The sequence below is a fragment of the Scyliorhinus torazame genome, chromosome 9 (genome assembly GCF_047496885.1).
Source record: "Scyliorhinus torazame isolate Kashiwa2021f chromosome 9, sScyTor2.1, whole genome shotgun sequence".
Taxonomy (NCBI): domain Eukaryota; kingdom Metazoa; phylum Chordata; class Chondrichthyes; order Carcharhiniformes; family Scyliorhinidae; genus Scyliorhinus; species Scyliorhinus torazame.
Window position 1 is genome coordinate 235,011,101 of NC_092715.1, and position 25,883 is coordinate 235,036,983.

The 25,883-nt window shown below is 44.8% G+C and overlaps 1 protein-coding gene across 2 annotated transcripts in view; it reads right to left on the reverse strand.

The window, feature by feature from the left end:
* Positions 1–14,974, reverse strand: part of LOC140429767 (uncharacterized) — a 42,298-nt gene extending 27,324 nt beyond the window's left edge. The window contains exons 1-2 of one of the 2 annotated variants that reach the window (XM_072517183.1): positions 14,794–14,974; positions 10,380–10,541 (exon numbers count right to left, since the gene is read on the reverse strand). In XM_072517183.1, coding sequence (XP_072373284.1) covers positions 10,380–10,541; positions 14,794–14,848 — 217 coding nt within the window. In that variant the 5' untranslated portion in view covers positions 14,849–14,974. Of the gene's footprint in view, positions 1–10,379; positions 10,542–14,781 lie in introns of both variants that reach the window. The other variant, XM_072517182.1, reaches the window with a different exon arrangement.
* Between the last annotated feature and the right edge of the window lie 10,909 nt (positions 14,975–25,883).

Here is a 25,883-nt window from a genome sequence, read left to right on the forward strand (position 1 = left end):
AAACACCGTGTCAAACAGGCTCAAAATGACATTTCAAAATGTTTTGGTTGAATCACACCCCATTTTAAAAGTGTCGGGTCATAATGTCGGCAGATAAAATTTAATACAGAGATGTGTTGATCAATGATTTCAAAGGAAAACTGGGCGTAAACTTTAGAGATATAAATTTTGAAGGCTCGGACGATAGAAGGAAGGAATGTAAATGACTGCACTACTCTACAGAGAGCTTGCATGGACCTGATGGGCTGAAAGCTTCTATTGCTAAATGATTCAATGGTTAGTATTTTCAAATCTCGCCCCCACCATCTATTGCTGTGGGAGGGACTGGAGACACATGTGTTTAAGAGTCAATCACATTGCTGTGGGTCTGGAGTCACATGTTGGCCAGACCAGGTAAGGACAGCAGATTTTCTTCCCTAAAGGACATTAGTGAACCAGGTGGGTTTTTACAATAATTGACAAAAGTTTCATAGCTTCATTTTTAATACCAGATTTTTATTGAACTCAAATTTCACCATCTGCCCCGGTGGAATTCGAACCTAGGTTCCTTGAGTATCACCTTGAGTCTCTGGATTACTAGTCCAGTGAGATTATCATTGTGTCACCATCTCCCCAGAAGTAATTTTTCTTTATCATGTTATCGATATCGAGAGATGGTGGAATGGGCAGGGATGCAGACAGAAAAATTATGTTATATGACCATTCGATATTCACTTTCATTGACTCCAACAGAACTGACTTTTGGCCATGTTCTGTGACACCCATTTCATGTACCAAACCCTACCCACACCCAATTTCAGCTCCATATTCTTTTATCTCCATCAAATTATTTTAAAAAAAAATGTTTTCAGCTGTTTTCTGTGAGTGAGAGAGTTGGAGGTGTTATTTTAAGATAGATGGCAGTGAATGATAGAACTGGAAACAAATCTTTGTGATTTATAGACTTCCAGTCCCAGGGACAAATTACAGAGCTTAGTCGCAGATATAGGTTGAGAGGCAGGAGATTTAGAACTGAGATAAGGAGGAACTACTCCTCAGAGGGTAGTGAACTCATTGCCCCATAGTGCGGTAGAATCTGAGTCATTGAATAGTTTCAAGGAGATAGATATATTTCTGATTTTAAAAATGGCTTAAAGGAATATGGGTAAAAGGTAGGGACGTGGATTTGAGACTAGGAAGAGATCAGCCATGATCTGATTGAAAGACGTAGCAGGTTCAAAGGGTTGAATTGCCTACTTCTGCTCCTAATCGCTAGGTTTGTAGCCATCTGGGATGGCCACTTACAACAAGAAACAGGGACGTTTGCAAAGCCTAACGGGAAATATGGACAATGTAAGATTCAGGCAGGCACAGAGCCTGAATGTATATTTGTGAGCAAAGAATCCAGACAGCATTGAAACCCCCAACCGATTAACATTTTAATGGCCCATCTCCGTAAGACAAAGGATTGATACTCAGGTAACCGATACAAGCCCAGACATTTTGGCGCCACTCCCTGTACTCAGGAAGCATCAACAACAGGGTCAATGACCGCTTAGGACACACCCAGCCATCAAGGCACCCACCCCTTTATTGGCTCAGATCAAAGGCAGTGATCGAGCACTGCCCAATTAGTGGGGTTGAAACCTAAGGACCGCCCAAAAGAGCGCGAAACTCCCCAAGGATAAAGAGAGACACTGCCATGTGTTCGACCTCTTTTGGACCTGGCGCTCCGGCAACGTCCACCTCCAATTGCAGCACCACCAGAAGCAAGTTCAAGTTCAATGCTCGCTATCAGACGGATGAGCCCAGCTGAGCAGCAGTTACTTCTCCAGATCCAGTAGATCCAGATTCGAACAAAAGCCACTGTTCCTCTGACCTAAGCCGGGTGCCTGAAGTTAAGTACAGGTTGTCATAGTTGTTAGGTGTAGTTTAGCTCGTAGTGTTTATGTTGCATGTGTAAGATAATCATGTGTGTAAATAAAGTACCATTGATCTTGAACTAATTAACTGGTTGTTTGGCTCTTTGATCGATACCCGGTTGAACCTTGTGGCTGTATCATTTGATACCTGGCGACTCTGAGAGCAAATCATGTTCATATAAAAGAAGGGAAACCTTATTGACTGGTATATATACAGCAGGTAAAAAAGGCAACAGTTATTGGCGACTCCGCTGGGACTCGACCCAGAAGTGACTGTGTCACTCCGAGAGAACCCACAAAACGTTTGAATTGGAAATCCAAATTGGAAAAGTAAAAGAAAATACAAGCATAAGACCAGTATCGATCAAACCTTCAAGATTCGGAAGTGTGTAATTTGCATGTGTACTAACAAGGAATATAAGGTAAACTCGATAGATTTTGTTGAGTGAAACTTTCGGGAGTTGTGCAAACCGGAAAATAGCTTAAGCCATACCCGCTGTTTGCCCCACCGCTTTATTCCCCCCGTCCCAAATTCCCCGTAGAGATACAAAGATAATCGTGGAGATGGCAATGAAGGCAATGGAACACCACATGCACCCACAAGAACCCGAGGTTGCAGCGACCAACAGAGCAGAACAGTGTCCCATATGCAAAGAGGAGATTAGAAAGTACCTAAAGGGGAAAGAATGGCCCCTATGGTTTGAGTTTTACGCGAATGAGGAAACAGGTACTGGTAGTATAGGACAAACTTGGTGGGATAACCTGACCGAGATCCATAAGAAGAATTTAAGTAGAGTTCATAAGCCGATGGCAATTGTGCCCTGCTTGGCATAATTGCGAGACACAGAGGAGGTCGTGAGGACGCTCCACAGACAGATTGAAGAGAAAGAGAAGAGTAATGAGGGAAATGTTAGCGAGTGTGAGAAAGTAAATGAGCAACTCCGAGAGCAGCTAGTGGCGAAGAACAAGGAGATGGCTGATGTCAAACGGGCACACCAATCTTGTCTCGCTCACCTAAGTAGCTTTCAGATCCAATATGATAAGGCCTACTAAGACACGTAATGTGCGGTTTTGGTAAGAGAGGAAACAGAACACCAAGCAGAACAATTGAAAAACCAATGTGAGGACTTAAAGGCAGCCTACGAGCTTCCACAGTTCCACCACCAGGCCAAGTGCAGGCAGCAAATTGCAAGATTGCAATCACTGCTCTCAGTTCAGAATGGGTTCAGAGATACGTTTGGCCCACAGTTAGATCAGGAAGATGGCCCCGATTGGCAGGAACTTAGTGAAACGGCCCACCGATATGTGAACGAAACAGAAGTTCAGATTAGAACCCCCCAGGCCCTGAAAAGGAAAGCACCCGCACCATCGACTGCACAAGCAGCACCTAACCCTATGAATCCCGATGTAGACAGAAAAAAGGAGAGCATCCAACAGCATTTGCTGGACACCTCTGGATACACTTCACCGCAGTATTCGGTGATGTAACACGCACCCATTTATCTGCAGACAATACGGCCAAATGGATCCGTATTCTAGTCTCCCACACCACCGAGGCAGGACAAAAGGCATGTGCAAATGACAACCCCTCAGACCCGGCACACAATGAAGTGTGGGTACTAAAGAGACTATCTAGAGCTTGGGAACAATCCCTACATAAAAAGACAGAGCAGGAGAAAGTAGACGCCAACATGAATCCAGTAAGGACACACCAAGACCCCACATGGGTCAATGAAGGTAGAAATAACACGCAGCACCCTAAAGCGCAGGAATACTACAATTATGGACAGAAGGGACATTATGCCCGAGAATGCCAAGCCCCCCGAAACAGCAACGGAATCAGCCCACAAATGCCCCCCCTAGGAACAATGCCAGGCCTATCCACAGCGTTAGCGCCCGTGCAGACAATTTGGCCATAAATGGCACCGGTTGACGGTGTTCTGACTCCCCAACTTGGGTCTGCGACACACTTTGGGACAAGTCCGGAAGACCGGTAGTTGCAGGCACAGTCCGGGGACACCCCGTAGAGTTCCCTTGGGACACAGAAGGGTCCCGAACCAGGTTAAACTCCTCCACGATGTACCAGCGAGATATATGGCCCACTACAGACACTATCATTATTAATGGCTTTACAGGACACCTCCAACCGGGGCACATTACAGCCCCTGTGGATCTCCAGATCGGTAACATTAAAACCAAGCACTCAGTCATTTTGGTAGATTTACCCCAGACAGCAGAACACATCTTGGGGATAGATTTTATGAGCTCACATAACCTTTCTTTCGACCCCGTAAATAAATGTGTGTGGTAATTGGCTGGAGCAGCACGAGCCCCCACCACACTCACAGTAGGAGACGACGCACACAGGGTTAGCTCAGTGGGAGAGTACTGGTTTGATCCACAAACAATTACCATGGACAAGACAGTTAGGGAAGTTTTGAAGAGACACAAAGCATCTTTTGCCTAGCACAAGCACGACTGCGGTAAAATGACCGGATTGGTCACCATCACAGGTCCCGATCCCAAGCCCCAGAAACAATACGGTTTTCCACAGCAAGCCGAGGGAGCGATAGCTAAAGTAGTCCAGAGTTTATTGGAGCAAGGAGTAATTTGGCCCGTAGCCTCAATGAACAATGCCCCGATTTGGTCCGTAAGAAAACTGGATGGTTCATGGCGACTGACCATCGATTATAGGGAATTAAACAAAGTAACTCCATTAGCAGCCCCCACCATTGCCACGAGTCCCGAGACCCGAGACCATGTTAAAGCAGGGACTTCAGTCAAACCTTTTCACACTTTTGGACATTAGCAATGTCTTTTGGTCCATTCCATTGGATAAAAAGTGCCAGTACAAATTTGCGTTCACCTTCCAGGGACAGCAGTACACGTGGACAAGCCTTCCACAAGGCTTCCACAACTCCCCCTCCATTTATCACAGACAATTGGCGAACGGATTAGCAAAATTATCCCGACCCGAATGCCTCATTCAGTATGTGGACGATTTGCTCCTACAGACTGACACCAAGGAAGAGCACATTTCGCTTCTTTCTGAACTATTAGGACTCCTGAAAGAAATTGGATGTAAAATCAACTCCCAACAAGCCCAAATTCTCCAAGAAAAGGTCACTTATTTAGGTACAGTCATAGCGCATGGTAAGCGTGAGATAGAACAAAAACGGATCGATTCAATTGTTAAATTGCCCTTGCCCACAATGTTACAGCACTCCGGTCATTTTTAGGACTGGTTGGTTACTGCAGGAACCATATAGACAGTTTCGCCACAAAAGCAGCCCCCCTTTCCGAGCTCCTTAAGAAACAGGCCCCATGGAAATGGCTTCCAGAGCACACGGATGCTGTAGATGCATTGAAACACGCCCTACGTACAGCCCCCCACTTTGCAGGCACCAGACCCACACTCCCCATATGCAATAGAGGTAGCAACCACCAACCGAACCCTTTTGACCGTACTCCTTCAGGAAAGGCACGATCGTTTAGGACCCGTAGCCTATGCCTCACGAGTTTTAGATCCAGTAGAGCAAGGATTTACAGCCTGCGAAAGGCACTTGCTCGCAGTTTTTTGGGTTGTCCAACACTTCTAGTACATAACAGGACTCAACCCCGTAACCATTTTGACCGAGCACATCCCGACACAGATACTGTTAGACAGTAGGCTAAAAGACGGCACAGGAAGCCAAATTCGAGCAGCGCGCTGGACACTACTCCTACACGGACGCGACATTACAGTAAAGAGGACAAAGACGTACATGTTTCTGGCCGATAATTTAGAATATGCAGGAATCCCACATGAGTGTGAAATCATTGCAGCCAAGCACAACACAGGATCCTTTGTTCCAAAATCGTTAGCGAAATAGACAGGCATCCGACTACAGGCAACCCAGCCCAAGATAAAGCTCTAAAGGTTTATGTAGACGGCTCCTCCACAGTTCTAAATGGTAAAAGGATCACAGAATGAGGTATTTATGTAGAGGACGCGTGTTAGAGGAAATTTTGTTAAAGTTGCCAGGACATTTAGGTTCGCAGGCAGCTGAGTTAGCAGCCATTGCTTACATTGTGCAGCACCCAGATTCGTTCCCGACCCCAGCAGACATATATTCGGACAGTTTGTATGTTTGCAACAGTTTGACAGAATTCCTGCCCCTATGGGAATCTAGAGGATTTATATAGGCCGATGGAAAACCCCTACCCTCAGCACCATTACTAAAACACATTCTCAAGGAAACGAAAGATCGCAAATATGGAATCATAAAAGTTAGAAGCCACCACCGTTCCTCCTCACCCGGTAACGTGAAAGCAGATGCCCTAGCGAAAGCAGGCTCACGACATGGCCACTTTTGGCAACCCCCCGAGAGTGCCCCAGTACACGCGGCCCAGGTCTCAGAGACCAATGTTCACGATTTGGCACAGGCACAAAAGGAAGACGACACGCTTAAGGAAATTTTAAAAGGAAACTTCCCAGCTCCCTATGATAGGTTTAAAGACACTTTAACGATACACGAGGGAATCATATTAAAGGATGGTATTTATGTGGTCCCCACCCAGGACAGGAACCAGATTATTTGTCAATTCCATGACGGACACGGACACCAAGGGATAGAATCCACCCTTGCCCATCTCAGACCTCTCTGCTGGTGGCCCGATTTAAAAACTGACGTAACCCACTACATTGAAAATTGTTTGATTTGCGCCCAGAACAATCCAGACAGATACGCAAAGAAAGGTCAGCTAAGACACACCCGCCCTGTTAATGGCCCATGGATGAACTTGCAGTGAGATTATATTGGTCCCCTCCCCACCCTGCAGAAATGGATTTAAGTATGTGTTGGTCGGAATCGACACCTATCGACACCCCAATCGCCCTACAGGATATGAAACAATGGCACCGCGACAATTCTTATCGACTGAAAAGAAACAACGAAGTGCAAAGGGACTTGGGAGTCCTAGTCCAGGATTCTCTAAAGGTAAACTTGCAGGTTGAGTCCGTAATTAAGAAAGCAAATGCAATGTTGTCATTTATCTCAAGAGGCTTGGAATATAAAAGCAGGGATGTACTTCTGAAGCTTTATAAAGCACCAGTTAGGCCCCATTTAGAATACTGTGAGCAATTTTGGGCCCCACATCTCAGGAAGGACATGCTGGCACTGGAGCGGGTCCAGCGGAGATTCACACGGATGATCCCAGGAATGGAAGGCCTAACATACGATGAACGTCTGAGGATCCTGGGATTATATTCATTGGCGTTTAGGAGGTTATGGAGAGATCTAATAGAAACTTACAAGATAATGAATGGCTTAGATAGGGTGGATGTAGGGAAATTGTTTCCATTAGCAGGAGAGACTAGGCCCCGGGGGCACAGCCTTAGAATAAAAGGGAGTCACTTTAGAACAGAGATGAGTAGAAATTTCTTCACCCAGAGAGTGATGGGCCTGTGGAATTCATTGCCACAGAGGGCAGTGAAGGCCGGGACGTTGAGTGCCTTTAAGACAGAAGTTGATAAATTCTTGATTTCTCAAGGAATTAAGGGCTATGGAGAGAGAGTGGGTAAATGGAGTTGAAATCAGCCATGATTGAATAGTGGAGTGGACTCGATGGGCCAAATGGCCTTACTTCCGCTCCTATGTCTTATGGTCTTATGGACGAGATGGATCCCTCATCGGCCCACGCTGCCTTGGCACAGAAACTCCAGTCATGAGTTTGGCAACTGGGAGATGATGATGACTCAGAGTCTGACTCCCACCACGCTAACCCCTTTCACACCCTTTTTGGAATGGAACCCTGAGGTGTCCAGATGATGAGAGAAAGGAGCCGATTGAGATTTACGGTGTCCAATTCTCTGATGGAGCCTGCCCTATTTCTTTCTTTAGTTTGTTTTTTAATGTTGAATGTTTCTCTCTTGCATGATTTTGTGTGTCGATCTTATGCAAAATTTCTTGATACAGTTATGACTACTCCTTTGACGCCACATGGTAGTTAAAGGCACACATTTGTCGGAGGTCCACAGCAATTCAAATTCTTACTATTCTTGTAAGGTCACCCAGGCAGTGGAGTAACGGCACTTATCCCCGCCCTGCCTGAGGACCCCCTATGGATTTTGTCAGCCAAGCTCAGGTAGTGGAGCAATGGCACTGATCACCGCCCTACCCGGGGATTCCACCCATTCTTGCCCCGCTGCTCATACGCACCCCATTCGGAAAATTCTTTTCGAAACCCTTTTACTGTTCTTTTAAAAATGTGGTTTAAAGAATGCACTTTGCCACAATTTTTTTTTGCTTTCCGGCGACCCTTCGGTTGCTACCCCCACCTGCTATTTACATGTTAAAACACTTGGTTGAAACAAATTTGCTGCATGAAAACACTACCTCACCACTGGACGGAGAAATTGTTCGCCCACTCAGCCCATCGAACACAGGCTGCGAGAGTGCTCGCACTGTGACAGAGTTTCTTTTTTGGATGTCTTGTCTCCCAAATGGTTGGTTTAAAAAAAAAAGAGGGAGTCACATATCGTGACGATTCTAAACGGGAAATTGATGTTAAGGAGAAACAGACAGACAAACGAGATATTAAACAACAAGATAATAACAGATATTATGCTTGTACCCCCAGGAAGATATGAATATACCAGGAGACAGAGGAAGACAAAGACAAAATGAAGACGGACCTGATGATCTGCATCATGATCGTCGTTGGATCACTACAGTTGCGTGCGTTATCAATCCCTAAACCCCTCACCACACAGGCCCTAAACATAACCACCCAACACGATACCCCGAGCCCGGACACTACACCAAACATAGACACAGCCACATGATGTGATAATATCATAAAGTGGTATTCCCTTTCGTGCACGATAGAAGCCCTATTGATTATAGCTATACTTTGCAGTGTCATCCAGACGATCAGACTTCGGAAATGGCAAAGGCGAGCCTCCCGCCCTCCAGTATACTCACTCAGAACCCCTTTCCTCGGACTTCAACAGGCCCCACACTCTATTTGAACCCTTTTTCTCCCTAATAAATTCCTCGGTTTTTAATAAAATTACTTTCTCTGTAAATTGACATAAGTATTAAGTAGGAATGTGATGCTGCTATTGTCTATTTTGTACTGTAATATAAGTTCCTTTGGTTGTTAGATAGCAGCATAAGTGTATTTTAGGTAAGGACAGTTAGAGCTTTCCCTTTTTGTGTAAAGAAACTGAAATGTATGCCCCCTTAGAATTTTTATAGATGTGTGTTGTATTAAGAAAAAACTTAGGTAAATGTTGCGAACCATAGGACAGAGTAGGATAGAACCTGTCCTTGATTGAGGATACCCGGCATACCAGAGAACAGAAGAAGATTCAGTAGTGTGATCCTTCACGCTTTGCGTTGAGGATCAAGAGGATGGACTGTAGCCACCTGGGATGGCCACTTATAATAAGAAACAGGGGCGTTCACAAAGCCTGACGGGAAATGTGGACAATGTAAGATTCAGGCAGACACAGAGTCTGAATGTATATTTGTGAGCAGAGAATCCAGACAGCATCGAAACCCCCAACCGATTAGCATTTAATGGCCCATCTCCGTAAGACAAAGGATTGATACTCAGGTAACCAATACAAGCCCAGACATTTCGGCGCCAATCCCTGTACTCAGGAAGCATCAACAACAGGGTCAATGACCGTTTCGGACATGCCCAGCCATCAAGGTCGCCGCCCCTTTATTGGCTCAGATCGAAGGCAGTGATCCAGAACTGCCCAATTAATGGGGTCCAAACCTAAGGACCGCCCAAAAGAGCGCGAAACTCCCCAAGGATAAAGAGAGACACTGCCATGTGTTCGATCTCTTTTGGACCTGGCGCTCCAGCAACATTCACCTCCAATTGCAGCACCATGGCCAGAAGCAAATTCAAGTTCAACGCTTGCTACCAGAAGGATGAGCTCAGCTGAGCTGCAGTTGCTTCTCCAGAGCCAGTAGATCCAGATTCAAACAAAGGCCACTGTTCCTCTGACCTAAGCCGGGTGCCTGATGTTAAGTACAGGTTGTCATAGTTAAGTGTAGTTTAACTAGTAGTGTTTATGTTGCATGCGTAAGTTAATCTTGTGTGTAAATAAAGTACCATTGATCTTGAACTAACTAACTGGTTGTTTGGCTCTTTGATCGATACCCGGTTGAACCTTGTGGCGGTATCATTTGATACCTGGCGACTCTGAGAGCATATCACATTCATATTCATATCAAAGAAGGGCAACCTTATCGACTGCCATATTTACAGCAGGTATAAAAGGCAACAGGTTCCTATGACCTAAGATCCTATAAATGTACCTCTAAAAGCACACAAGAAAACCACTTGCTGCCCACTATCTGAACACAATGAAATACCCAATTGCGATGCAATGACCAGGCGTGAATTGAGAACAATATGAGCTTGAGAAGGTGTCAGGCAAAATAGGTATTATTTTTTTAATTTCACAGAAGTACATACCTTTCTTAGTTTTATTGGCAAATGTTGCCTTCTCCGGAAGGCCGAAACTGGCATTACGCAGATTCACATGAGAAGATTCAGATATGTTTTTTGTGAATAAAGTCTGCACTGTTGAAAGAGTACTTGTTTCTCCAAATGTGGCCAATTGAGATGAGGTGTTGTCTACAAAGAAAGGAATTCAGTGAGCAGGAATGTACTAAATCTCATTAAGCTTCACACGATAAAGAACGTCTACTGGCAACTCAGTATAAGTAGAAACTGAACAAAAAAGGTAAACTTGGAGGGAGTCTCAGTTTAATAAAAATACATTAGAATACATTCACAGAGCATGTTATGATCCCACGATCATGCCCTTTCAACCATGGGCTGTGCTTATAGGTTCAGCCGGTTGGATAATTGGGGCTAAAATGTGGTGGTACGGTCTCCAATCTGCATATTCATTGAAAATGGATTATCCAATGGGATTAGACCACTTCAGTATTTTTTTTAACATTACTTCTTTATCTTTTAAATAACTATCAGAAGACAGCAATGCGTAGTGACAGTGGAAAGAAAGTACAAGCTTGTATTTATGCACTTTTGTGCATTTTTCAGAAGCATCTCAACGTGCACAAGTGTGCGGGGCTAAGGTAGAGAACCCAAAGCTGAGTTTGGAGAAGCTGCAAATGGGAAAAGCACACCTAACAGCTATTGTCTGAAAACAGGAACTGTTGTTACAATCTGAAATTGTTGAACTGAAGACTGAACTCAAAAGGCTGCAAAGTACTTAATTGAAGGCTGCAGTGCTGTCTTCGAGCTTTGACTGAGCTTCATTGGAACATAATAATAATAATAATGAAGGCTGAGGACAAGCAAGTAAGCTCAGGGTTACACTTACGGACTGGACATAGGTTCAGTAAAGCAATCATAGAATCACTACAGTGCAGAACATAGAACGTAGAACATACAGTGCAGAAGGAGGCCATTCGGCCCATCGAGTCTGCACCGATCCACCCAAGCTCTCACTTCCACCACATCCCCGTAACCCAACAACCCCTCCCAACCTTTTTGGTTACTGAGGGCAATTTATCATGGCCAATCCACCTAAGCTGCACGTCGTTGGACTGTGGTAGGAAACCGGAAGACCCGGAGGAAACCCACGCAGACACGGGGAGAATGTGCAAACTCCGCACAGACAGTGACCCAGCGGGGAATCGAACCTGGGACCCTAGCGCTGTGAAGCCACAGTGCTATCCACTTGTGCTACCGTGCTGCCCCCAAAGGAGAAGGAGGCCATTCGGTCCATTGGTCCTGCACCGACCCTCTGAAAGAGCGTTCTACCTAGGCCCATGCCTCCTCGCTAGCCCCGTAACCCAGTAACCCCACCTAATCTTTTGGTCACTAAGCGGCAATTTATCATAGCCAATCCACTTAACCAGCACATCTTTGGAACATCACTTAATCTGCAATTAGTTTTCATGATTGTGAAACAATGGTTGCAATATATCAAATGAAAAGAAGGAGTAAATCACTGTTTCATCAGGAAGGAGTGTCTGAGGCTGTGGGTAACAAAAGGGGAGGAGGTAAAAGGACAGGTATTGCAGCTCCTGCATTTGCATGGCAAGGTGCTATGGGCAGAAGAGGGGTGTTGCAGTGATTGAGGAGTGAATTGGGGTGTCACAGAGTTGATTGTCCATTCATAACTCAGGAAGGAGACAAGTGGGAAAGTGGTCTAGCTGTAGCGTCATGTTGCAGGCAGCAGGAATGGTAGCATGGGGCAGCATGGTAGCACAGTGGTTATCACAGTTGCTTCACAGCTCCAGGGTCTCAGGTTCAATTCCCGGCTTGGGTAACTGTCCGAGCAGAGTCTGCACATTCTCCCCGTTCCTGCATGGGTTTTATCCGGGTGCTCCGGTTTCCTCCCACAGTCCAAAGATGTGCAGGCTAGGTGAATTGGCCACACTAAATCGCGCACAGTGTTCTAAAAGGCTTGGTGGGGTTATAATAATAATAATAATCACTTATTGTCACAAGTAGGCTTTAATGAAGTTACTGTGAAAAGCCCCTAGTCGACACATTCCGGCGCCTGTTCGGGGATGCCTGTACGGGAATTGAACCCGCGCTGCATTCTGCATTACAAGCCAGCTGTTTAGCCCACTGTGCTAAACCAAGCCCCTTGTTACTGGGTTGTGGGGATAGGGTGGATGTGTGGGCTTAGGAGGGTTGGTCGTTCCGGTGCGGACTCGATGGGCCAAATGGCCTCCTACTGCACTGCAAATTCTATGTGTAGGTCGATGGAGGTGAATGTGGAGGTTGGTAGGATTGAAAGTGAAGACAAGAGGAACACTATCATGGTTCTGGGAGAGAGAGGGAGGGGTTAAGGCTGAAGTGCAGGATATGGACAGATACGTTCAAGGGCCCTGTCAAACACCGAAAGGGGAATCTTCATCTAACGTTAAAGGAAGGCATATCAGATGCACCATTGTGGAACATGGTGTCATCAGAACAAGTGTAACAGAGTCAGAGTACTGGAAAAATAGAATAAAATCCTTAAATTAATCATGTTAGGAAGAGGTTGAATCAAAGCAATTCTAGGCGTCTAATAGTACGTTTTTGGTAGATAACTGTTCACAGCCTTTTCCCAAAGATAGAGATAGAGATAGAGACGTTTGACAAGGGAAGGAAGGAGCTCGAAATGGACCATGTGAAACCGAGGGAGATGTGGACATTTGAAGCATGATTGATTACATTTTCAGCTTGGGTGAAGGGCAGGAAGTAGCATTGGCATTGTCATCAATGTACAAATGAGAGAGGTGAGGAAGAGGATATGAGTAGAACCACAACAAAGAATATTCCATGTATACCACACAAAAAAACAGGCATGATCAATGCCTATACATCTCCCTCGAGCCACACCTTTTATTTGGAGGAAGTGAGCAAATCAAAGGAGAGATTGAACAAGTTCAGCCAAGTCGAGGAAGATGGCGATGGGTGTGATCTGATTGGGCCTTCATTCAAGGGAAAAACAGAAGGTTCTGAGGTTATAATCAATGGGAGTGAAGCTGTACAAGGGTGGGACATCCACAGAGAAAAAGAGAAGGTTAGGTCTGGAAACCTGGAAATTACTAAGGTGGCGACAGGGATGGAAAGATTTGCGGATAATGGTGGGAAGAGACTGGACAAGGGCAGAAATAATAGAATTCTAAATGAGGCGGGAAGAAATAAGTTGATTGTGTGCTTACAGAATTACGATTTGAGTCCACTTTCTGTCCTGGAGTGTAAGAACTAGATGAATCTGACATTTTAGATCGTAGTAAAACAACTAAAATGAACAATAAGTGAATAATCATAGAATTTCTACAGTGCAGAAGGAGGCCATTTAGCCCACACTGAACCTCTGAAAGAGCACCCTACCTAAGCCTACTCGACAGTCCTATTCCCATAACCCCACCTAACCTGCACATCTTTGGACTGTGGTAGGAAACTGGGGCTCCCGGAGAAAACCCACGCAGACACAGGGAGAAAGTGCAAACTCCACACAGACAGTCACCGAAAGTCAGAATTGAACCTGGGCCCCTGGCGCTGTGAAGCAATGTGCCACCGTGCCACCTATAATAAGGTCCAGGTTATGTTTATAACCATTTTAAAATTTTCGTACTTAATAAACAATGCCACACATTACTTTTTTCACATTCTCCTTCTTCTTTGGTTCAGGGATTTTTGCCTCGTTTTGTTTGAATAGCGTAAGTTAGCAGAAAAAGGCTATTTCTGAATGTCACTGCAGAATGGGTCTGCCTTGTATGGAGTGCAATACATACAACTCATTTGGTCACCTTGACTGGAAAAACATGAAAGCTTAAAAGACAAATTACTCTGACCAAACTAAGTGCTCTTTCGAATATTCGTCAGTGAAGTAATCTGTTTTCCACATAAGAACAGAACCCATAACAAAAGAATGTGTCTTGCTAACACTCAGATCCACTGGGTTCCCCTCAGGGTCATTTTTTGCAGAATTACATAGCTAAGCACATGATACATGAAATTTCATGGCACAATGTTCTGCCAAAACAATTTCAGACTGGTAAGATTGTTAAAATCCTGATCGGAGAATCTAATTTTACACAGTGACAGATATCTTGTTAGCAGAAATAGAACAAATCATTAAAATTAGACCAATGTTTATAACACACTAAGTGATACAAGTACTAACTTTTCTAATTGATACTTACTGAATAAGGATGATGTGGTCTCTGTACAGATTTTCAAACTAACTCTCATAATACAACTTTGTTTTGCTTTTATATAATGCCTTTACCAAATGAGTACAAAAATATTCACAATGCATTACCTGCCATATATTCACCTCAGTTAATACACTGAATCTGAATGGTGACTTGTTACTCCTTATTCAAAATAAACTCACCCTGAGACTCACAGAATGCCAACACAAAAGCCACAATCAATCCTTTCGGAACAGTAGATGTTGCCATGTTGATTGAATCCGATTTTAGCCAAAAGAAGGTTGGATGTTTCTGAGATTGTTTCTAAACTGATTTTCTAACAATGCGGCTACCACACACCCAGAATTTGTGCTTATGGAAACTTCTAGAAGGATGGGGTGATATTCCAAGCTCACGATTTTTTGCAATGTAACATCAGGGCAGTTTTATTCCCCTCCACGTACTAACTTCAGTTTCACATCAGTTTCACATCATAGATGTCACACATTGTTTCGAAATAGCTTAGAGCTTTATCATCCTGCAGCTGGGATTGGTGTCATCTGCAGTGAGGTGCCTGGCATGTAACATGAATGTTCAAAACCTTCATTTAGCTCCAACAGATTTCAAACTTATTGAAAACCCACAACTGGAACAGACTTGCATTTATATTGTACCTAAAATGGCTGATGTGAAGTGTGATAAAAATTGACAGGATTGGTTGCTTGAAAAATATTGCTTCATCAGAATGTGTGCAGCAAAGAATCCCAACAAATTCCACAAATTAGTTGTGATTGAATAGCCCTAAATCTGACACTCGGCTGGAGAAGATGTTTCTGTGCTGACTTTGTTAAACTGAATTAAAACTTCACGGGCGGAATTCTCCGCCGGCGTGATTTTCTATTTTGCCGCCGCCCGCAGGTTTCCTGATGGCGTGGGGCTGCCCCACAATGGGAAACCCCATTGACCGGCCGGCATAACGGAGAATTCCGCCAGTGGGTCGAGGCTGAAAAGTGGCGTGGCGGGATGGAGAATCCAGCTCCATGTTTCCAACAATCTTGCAGATGGATGAGTAGATTGAGAGGTTGGGAAAAGTCAATGATTTTACTACCTGAGATTTGACCAGGGATATTATATTGGCAAATTCCTAAAATTACTCTGGAAAATGGAAAATGGCTTTTGTGCCTCCTCACGAGCTCTACCAGTACACCATCCTCTTTTTCAGATTCCATGGCCAACAATCTTGTTCCCAGGACTCATGGATGCATTTTTGACCCTCACACCCTTTGTGTCGCTGAATCCCTGAATGGAATCATAGAATATAGAACATAGAACAATACAGCGCAGTACAGGCCCTTCGGCCCACGATGTTGCACCGAAACAAAAGCCTTCTAACCTACACTATACTATTATCATCCATATGTTTATCCAATAAACTTTTAAATGCCCTCAATGTTGGCGAGTTCACTACTGTAGCAGGTAGGGCATTCCACGGCCTCACTACTCTTTGCGTAAAGAACCTACCTCTGACCTCTGTCCTATATCTATTACCCCTCAATTTAAAGTTATGTCCCCTCGTGCCAGCCATTTCCATCCGCGGGAGAAGGCTCTCACTGTCCACCCTATCCAACCCCCTGATCATTTTGTATGCCTCTATTAAGTCTCCTCTTAACCTTCTTCTCTCCAACGAAAACAACCTCAAGTCCATCAGCCTTTCCTCATAAGATTTTCCCTCCATACCAGGCAACATCCTGGTAAATCTCCTCTGCACCCGCTCCAAAGCCTCCACGTCCTTCCTATAATGCGGTGACCAGAACTGTACGCAATACTCCAAATGCGACCGTACCAGAGTTCTGTACAGCTGCAACATGACCTCCTGAATCCGGAACTCAATCCCTCTCCCAATAAAGGCCAACACTCCATAGGCCTTCTTCACCACCCTATCAACCTGGGTGGCAACTTTCAGGGATCTATGTACATGGACACCTAGATCCCTCTGCTCATCCACACTTCCAAGAACTTTACCATTAGCCAAATATTCCGCATTCCTGTTATTCCTTCCAAAGTGAATCACCTCACACTTCTCTACATTAAACTCCATTTGCCACCTCTCAGCCCAGCTCTGCAGCTTATCTATATCCCTCTGTAACCTGCTACTTCCTTCCACACTATCGACAACACCACCGACTTTACTATCGTCTGCAAATTTACTCACCCACCCTTCTGCGCCTTCCTCTAGGTCATTGATAAAAATGACAAACAGCAACGGCCCCAGAACAGATCCTTGTGGTACTCCACTTGTGACTGAACTCCAATCTGAACATTTCCCATCAACCACCACCCTCTGTCTTCTTTCAGCTAGCCAATTTCTGATCCACATCTCTAAATCACCCTCAATCCCCAGCCTCCGTATTTTCTGCAATAGCCTACCGTGGGGAACCTTATCAAACGCTTTGCTGAAATCCATATACACCACATCAACTGCTCTACCCTCGTCTACCTGTTCAGTCAACTTCTCAAAGAACTCGATAAGGTTTGTGAGGCATGACCTACCCTTCACAAAGCCATGCTGACTATCCCTGATCACATTATTCCTATCTAGATGATTATAAATCTTGTCTCTTATAATCCCCTCCAAGACTTTACCCACTACAGACGTGAGGCTCACCGGTCTATAGTTGCTGGGGTTGTCTCTGCTCCCTTTTTTGAACAAAGGGACCACATTTGCTATCCTCCAGTCCTCTGGCACTATTCCTGTAGCCAATGATGACATAAAAATCAAAGCCAATGGTCCAGCAATCTCTTCCCTGGCCTCCCAGAGAATCCTAGGATAAATCCCATCAGGTCCCGGGGACTTATCTATTTTCAGCCTGTCCAGAATTGCCAACACCTCTTCCCTACGTACCTCAATGCCATCTAATCTATTTACCTGGAGTTCAGCATTCTCCTCCACAACATTATCTTTTTCCTGAGTGAATACTGACGAAAAATATTCATTTAGTATCTCGCCTATCTCTTCAGACTCTACACACAACTTCCCATCCCTGTCCTTGACTGGTCCTACTCTTTCCCTAGTCATTCGCTTATTCCTGACATACCTATAGAAAGCTTTTGGGTTTTCCTTGATCCTTCCTGCCAAATACTTCTCATGTCCCCTCCTTGCTCGTCTTAGCTCTCTCTTTAGATCCTTCCGCGCTACCTTGTAACTATCCATCACCCCAACTGAAACTTCACACCTCATCTTCACATAGGCCTCCTTCTTCCTCTTAACAAGAGATTCCACTTCTTTGGTAAACCACGGTTCCCTCGCTCGGCACCTTCCTCCCTGCCTGACCGGTACATACTTATCAAGAACACGCAGTAGCTGATCCTTGAACAAGCTCCACTTATCCAGTGTGTCCAACACTTGCAGCCTACTTCTCCACCTTATCCCCCCCAAGTCACGTCTAATGGCATCATAATTTCCCTCCCCCCAGCTATAACTCTTGCCCTGCGGTGTATACTTACCCCTTTCCATCCTTAACGTAAACGCCACCGAATTGTTGTCACTGTCCCCAAAGTGCTCACCTACCTCCAAATCCAACACCTGGCCTGGTTCATTACCCAAAACCAAATCCAATGTGGCCTCGCCTCTTGTTGGCCTGTCAACAAACTGTGTCAGGAAACCCTCCTGCACACACTGTACAAAGAACGACCCATCTAATGTACTCGAACTATATCTTTTCCAGTCAATATTTGGAAAGTTAAAGTCTCCCATAATAACTACCCTGTTACTTTCGTTCTTATCCAGGATCATCCTCGCCATCCTTTCCTCTACATCCCTAGAACTATTTGGATGCCTATAGAAAACTCCCAACAGGGTGACCTCTCCTTTCCTGTTTCTAACCTCAGCCCATACTACCTCGGAAGATGAGTCCCCATCTAGCATCCTCTCCGCCACCGTAATACTGCTCTTGACTAGCAGCGCCACACCTCCCCCTCTTTTGCCTCCTTCTCTGAGCTTACTAAAACACCTAAACCCCGGAACCTGCAACATCCATTCCTGTCCCTGCTCTATCCATGTCTCCGAAATGGCCACAACATCGAAGTCCCAGGTACCAACCCATGCTGCCAGTTCCCCTACCTTATTTCGTATACTCCTGGCATTGAAGTAGACACACTTCAAACCACCTACCTGAACACTGGCCCCCTCCTGCGACGTCAAATCTGAGCTCCTGACCTCTATACTCTCATTCTCCCTTACCCTAAAACTACAATCCAGGTTCCCATGCCCTTGCTGCATTAGTTTAAACCCCCCCAAAGAGCACTAACAAATCTCCCCCCCAGGATATTTGTGCCCCGCAGGTTCAGATGTAGACCATCCTGTCTGTAGAGGTCCCACCTTCCCCAGAAAGAGCCCCAGTTATCCAGAAATCTGAATCCCTCCCGCCTGCACCAATCATTATCTATAGCAAACTTTGGGGTTCACATTTACACTAAAAAGGAGCTGTAGCAGACAGCCTCAGGATATTTTGGTTCACAGCAAACCCAAAGAGTGCCATGTGGTTGTCTGGGATCACATACCTGGTGTTCGCTGTAGGGGGTGGGTTGGTGAACAAAGGGGCGGTAAGGTGGCACAGTGGCTAGCACTGCTGCCACACGGCGCCAGGGATCCGGGTTCAATTTCGACCTGGATGACTGTCTGTGCGGAGTCTGGACATTCTCCCCGTGTCTTTGTGGGTTTCCTCCAAGTGCTCCAGTTTCATCCCACAGTCCAAAGATGTGCAGGTTAGGTGGATTGCCCCTTAGTGTCCAAAAGTTGGTTGGGGATACAGGGCTAGAGCGGGAATTGAGCCGAGGTCGGGTGCTCTTTCGAAGGGTAAGAGCAGACACGATGGGCTGAATGGCCTCCTTCTGCACTGTACGGATTCTATGAAAGTGGAAGCTACACAAGGCTGGCCTTAGCAGGAGAGTAAGAAGCAAGTCAGGGCTTTTTTAGACATCAATAGATACTGTCAACAATTTATTCTGAACTCTGCTCTCCGAGCTGCCACTTTCATCAATTCCCATCACACCAACTTGACTAGAGCAAAGGGATCATACCAGGGACACCACTGCTTTCAGGGACCCGAGCCAAGTACCATGTAATAATCCTGTGCAAATAGTCTAAAGCCAAAAGTTTATTTCACAAACCAGTGACTTAGAGGTGGGTTTGGAAGCTGTATTCTTCCAAATGATTGAGGGAGAATAATGTCACACTCTTTATCCAAGCATAAATATCTTTCCCATGGAGCAGAAGTATGCTGTATTAAATACAGATTATTGAGCAATTAAGTGATATAATGGGCTTCCAACAAATAAATTTGATCCAGTGTTTTTGTTTTACTCCAACCCTATTGTTTTGAATATGTAAACGTATAAATCGAGCCTGCTTCGCCATGGCCTCCTTCTGCACTGTAAATTCTATGAAATAAACCCTTAACTGAATTTGTCAGTTCACTTTATCTCGCTCAGCTTTCATGCCCTCATAATTGCCCTCATTTAAGCTTAAAATATTAGTCTTGGACCGACTCTTCTCTCTCTGAAACTGAGTATAAAATTCAATCATGTTATGATCACTCGTACATAGGGATGCCTTCACTGTGAGGTAATTAATTAAGCCTCATTGTACATTACCAGGTCCAGTAAAGCCTGCTCTTTGGTTTGCTCCAGAGCGTGCTGTTCTAAGGGACAATTCCAAAACTATTCTATGAACTCATTTATGTTACCTTTGCCCATCTGATTTTTCCAGTCTTTCTGTAGATGAAAATCCTCCATGATTGTCACTGTATGTCTTTGACAAGCTCACATTATTTACCATTTATACTCTGTCTCACCATGTGGTTACTGTTCTGGGGCCTCTCCAGCACTCCCATAAGTGTTTTGCCTTTATCATCTCTACCCAAACCACTTCTGCATGCTGATTTCCTGAATTGATGTCATCTCTCTCTATTGTACTAATGCCATCATGAATTAACAGAACCTCCCATCCACCTTTTCCTAGCTTTGCAAATGTCACGTATGCTTCAATACTCATGTCTCAATCTATATTACTCAACATCCATGTCTCTGTAATGATTATCAGGTCATACTTACTTCTATTTGAGCTATCAGTTTATCTGTTTTATTTTGAGACTTAAGCGCATTCAGATACAAAGCCTTTAGTTTTGTCCTTTTATTATTTTTGTAACATCCAGTTGTTTCTGCTGATTTATGCTTAGATTTGTACTTCCAGTCAGTCTAGTTACCGTTTCCAATATTAGTACCTTTACCTCTTGCCTTGTCTCTACTGTTTGATTTATCACATCTCCCTAAATTTGATCAATTATTCCCACTAGTTAGTTTAAAAAGCTGTCTACTTCCCTAGTTATGTAGCTCAATAGAATACTGGTCCAAGCATTGTTGAAGGGTAGACCATCCCAAAGGTTCAGCCCCCAATTTCCCAGTACTCGTGCCAGTGCCCCTCGAACAGGAACCCACGTTTACCACACCAGCCTTTGAGAGATGCATTCATTGATGCATTCATGGACCACAACGATTGGATCCTCTTTCACCCACTTCAAGTTCTTCTCCAGCCTTGGGCAGATTTCCTAAGCCCTGGCACCAGGCAGGTAACATAGCCGTCTAGACTCTCGCTCTTTGCTGCGGAGAACAGTGTCAATCCCCCTCACTATACTCTCCCTTACTAATAATAATCTTTATTACTGTCACAAGTAGGCTTACATTAACACAGCAATGAAGTTACTGTGAAAATCCCCTCGTCGCCACACTCCGGCGCCTGTTCGGGTACACAGAGGGAGAATTCTGAATTTCCAAATCACCTAACAGCATGTTTTTCGGGACTTGTGGGAGGAAACCGGAGCACCCGGAGGAAACCCATGTAGTCACGGGAAGACACCCAAGCTGGGAATCGAACCTGGGTCCCTGGTGCTTTGAAGCAATGATGCTAACCACTGTGCTACCGTGCTGTCCATTCTACTACTACAACGGTCATTTTTGTTCCCCCTGTACCATGGTCCGTCAGCTCATCCACCTTTCAGCCCACACGCTCATCCCCAAAATTTGAAAAACATGAAACCTGTTGGACAATTGCAAAAGCTGATGGTCTTGCACTCCTGCCCTCTGGTTCCACTTACCTACCTCACTTGTAGTCACACCCTCTGTCCCTGACCACTGATCAAATCAGAAGATCCTATCCAAAAGGGTGTGACCACCTTATGGTATAAAGTGTCCATGTAACTTTCTTCCTCTCTGATGCATCGCAGTGTTTGCAGCTCGGTCTCCAGCACAATGACTTTGAGCGAAAGCTCTTCAAGTTGCAAACACTTACCACAAATGTGTTTCCCTGGATCACAACGTTATCCAGGAGCTCCCACATGCTGCAGCCATGACACGTCACCTGTCCTGCGACACGTAATGCATTTTAATTATCGATTTAATTATTTTATTCAATTAGTTATTTTATTTTGTATATATTTTATTAACCTTGCCTTAAATGTGGATACTATTTTAAACATAGGTCTGGTGTTCAACTGAGCTACTTACCAGATACTCTCCAAACAATTGCCATCTTACTCTGCAGCAGCTATTCCATCACAACTCTGACCCCTTCTACTCTCTCAGAAACTAGACATAAGCTTTTAAAACTACAAGAGAAGATGACCAAGATGCACGATAAGAATGCAAACATAGAATTACTAAGTTTACGGTTGTGATATCAAGTTCACACCAGGATCTCACAGAAGGTAGGTGAGAACCAGTTGAAGTGACAAAGGTTTGTTCAGAACCCAGATCCTGCAAAGTAATTTCACTCAAAGGTGAAATTGTGAGGCCTGACCAAAGATCCATTCCAGCTCCTCAACCACTGTGCAGTCTGATTGCATCAAGAGCAAGATTCCAAATACAACCAGAAATAACATCCAAGAATGACAATCCCACTGGTCAATGTGAACAATTAAACAAACCTTTAGACAAGGTTACCATTACAGGATCTGAGCCTACCAGCAGATTATCTTTCTGCTTTGGAGACTCAAATCAGTTATTTGCACTTAGGTAATGATGATCAAACATGAACATGTGTTCTAAATATTCATACTTCTTTGCAAGAGGGAAAATAGCTTTAAAAAGAAAGGGAGATGTTGTAATATGCTTTTAAGGGATGCCAGAATGCATCACGAGGAGGGACATTTGTCAGTTTTCCAGTCTTAGTTTCACTTTTGTTTTGAGCAGAGCACACACACACAGCTCTGATGTCCTCAAGCTTTAACCTATGGATAAATGTTCTCATGTGCCCAGTGTTTACCAAATTCCATATGAGCAAATCACCTTTCTCAATTCTCTCCGGAATTTGAGCCCGCGCTGAGGTTTCTCACGGGTGGGCAGTGCAAATTCAAAATCACCCCGTCAGTTTCAACACAACAATCTGCCTTATTTTTGGGATTGCTCAAAAACAAATCAGGTCAAATGTTTTCAGTTTGTTGATTTCAACAAAAGGTGTTTGGAATAAAGAGTATCAACCTGAAACATTGGCCGGGATTCTCCAATCCCACGGCCAAGTTCTGACGCCAGCATGAAAAGCGGCGCCAACCACTCTGGTCCCACTCACGGTCCCCGATAATCAGGAATGCTCCCCTTCCTAGGGGGCTAGGTTGGCGCCGGAGTGGTCCCTGCAGCTACAGCCGGCGAGGAACGTCCGGCGCTGGTTCGCGCATGTGCGTGATGGCCGGCGTGATTCTGCGCATGAGCAGGGGTTCCCATCTCCGTGCCGGTCCCCGGGCAATATGGCGGAGCCCTACAGGGGCCTGGCGCGGAGGAACATAGGCCCCCACGAAACCAGCCCGCCCGCCAATCGGTAGGCCCCGATCGTGGGCCAGGCCACCGTTGGGCCCCCCCCCACCGGGGTCAGATCCCCTCGCCCCCCCCTCCTCCAGGACAGCCCCCGCAGACTCACCTTCCAGGTCCCGCCACTCGGCCCGTCGAGGCCCGGGGAATCGTCGGGGGGGAGGCGTTGTCAATGGCCCCCAACCGATACGCCGGCGATCCCGCGGGTGCCTGAGAATCGGCGGCGGAGAATCGGTAAGCCGGCGTCTGGGCATGATTCTCGCCTCCGGGGATTCTGGCCAATAGCTCTGTTTCTCGCTTCACAGATGCTGCTGAATATTTCCAAGTGTTTTCAGTATTTTCTGTTTGTTTTCAGATTTCCAGCATTCATGACGTTTTGGATCTTGGGTCAGTTAGCAAGTATCTGTTTGAAATGATATTGGTTTTACGTTTGTAATCATGGGAGAAGAGTGACAGTGGACGACTAGGAGTAAAAGGAACAATCCCGAGAAATCAGGTTAGTCTGCAAGGGTGGGATATCATTAAGATCTCATTCTCGGGAGTGGGGGAGGAAGGAAGAGATGTGAGGAGCAAGTGAAACCAAAACGTTCTTTGTAGAGCTTGGGGGAGCACTCCTCCCTAGGTTGACTGCACAAGGCAAGTCCAAACAATTCCTTTCAAAAGCTTGCCTCTTTGGGCCACTTCTGACCCTGTATCCTCTTCCTGCCAGGTTGACTTGGTAGGAAAGCTAGAATCACTGCCCTGTTCAGACACATGGTTAAAATAAAAGTCAGGCCTCTATAACATAAACGGAGTTTGATCTGAATAGTTAAAAAAGAGACACTAGTTTTCCTCTCTTACCTGCTGAGTGGTAAAAATGTAGCTTGTGGGAAGAGAGTGAGAGGTCAATCGATGAGAACTATGGGGGATTTTAGCTGCCTGTCTGTTTGGTTTCTGCCAGACAGACAGGGTTAAAATTGCCCTTGAGGTTGCAAAGAATTTTGCTGTTTTCAATCCAGAATTAAGTTTGTTCATTTTATCCTTATTGATAGGTAATTTCACTTGACTTATGGGTCAATTCCCTTGGGGATGAATCCTAACCGCCTGCTTGGAAAAGCTGTGGAAACCAGGAAAAGTTGGCATCGGAATGGTTTACAGTATGTTTAATTGAAAACATTTGAGTCATTTGTTGATTACTTTAACATCTTGTGACCAACAATCCACAGTAGAATAACACAGGGTGCTTTATTCAATCTGCAGAGAACTGACCACTGTAATTAATATTCACATAATTCCAGCAAAATCAAAGGTTATCATTATTGCAAATTTGTTTCAACCATAGTTAATGCTTGAAGAAAGCATCTGCTTAGCTAGAAAGAGATAGACATAAAGGAATATTCGTTTTCTGTTATGTTAATGACTGATGGGAGTTCAATTCTATTAATCTTGGGTACCTTTAATGTTTAAATGTCCATTTTCTACGTCCATCGGAAAGGTTGAACGTCGCTGCCAGACAGACTGGAGTTAAAAAACTTGACAATGATACATCGTGGTTTGATCATGATTGCCAAGCACTAATACAAGGCTCGTGAATTTGCAAGTCATGCAATTGGGGAATTTGCTTAGAACAAAAAGGCAGGTGATAGCATCAAGGAAGACCTAGGGTGCAGGTCAATCTGAAGTAATTTCACGTCCGGCTCTACTAGAGATCCACACTTGAGGCGTCCAGCAATTTAAAAAAGGTATAATTTCTGTCCACTAGCTATTACGTGGGTGGAGCTAAGAATCACCAAGGGACGACTAATATGGTGGTGCTATGTATCTGAGGATACATCCTGGCTGGTGGAATGTCATGTGATCTGTAGTGGCATCAGCAGAGTGTATTATTAAATTTGTCCATGGGGTGTGGGCATCGCTGGCTGGATCAACATTTATTGCCCATCCCTGAGGGCATGTAAGAGTCAACCACATTGCTAGTGGGTTTGGAGTCACATGTAGGCCAGAGCAGGTAAGGATGACAGATTTCCTTTCCTAAAGAACATTAGTGAACCAGATGGTTTTTTGCGACATTTGACAATGGGTTTCATGGTCATCATCAGATTTTTAATTCCAGACTTTTATTGAATTCAAATTCCATCATCTGTCTTGTTGAGATTCGAACCCAGGTCTCCAGAGCATTATCCTGGATCCCTGGCTTACTAGCCCTGCGACAATGTCACTATGCCACTGCCTCCCCAGTGCGGGCTTTCAGTTCTTCATCTTCAATAGTATGAGCAACACCTCTGAATAAAACCTCTCATTGCATTTGTAAAAATCCAGAGTGTGGGCACTTCCATACCTTTCCTGTTTGCGGCAAACTCAGAGATATTTTACAAAAGAGAAAATTGGTGATGAGGATTGAGGCATGAAAACAAATCGCAAAAAGAAAGAAATCATCGACATAAACAGCGGAGGCGGCATTGGGAGCAGA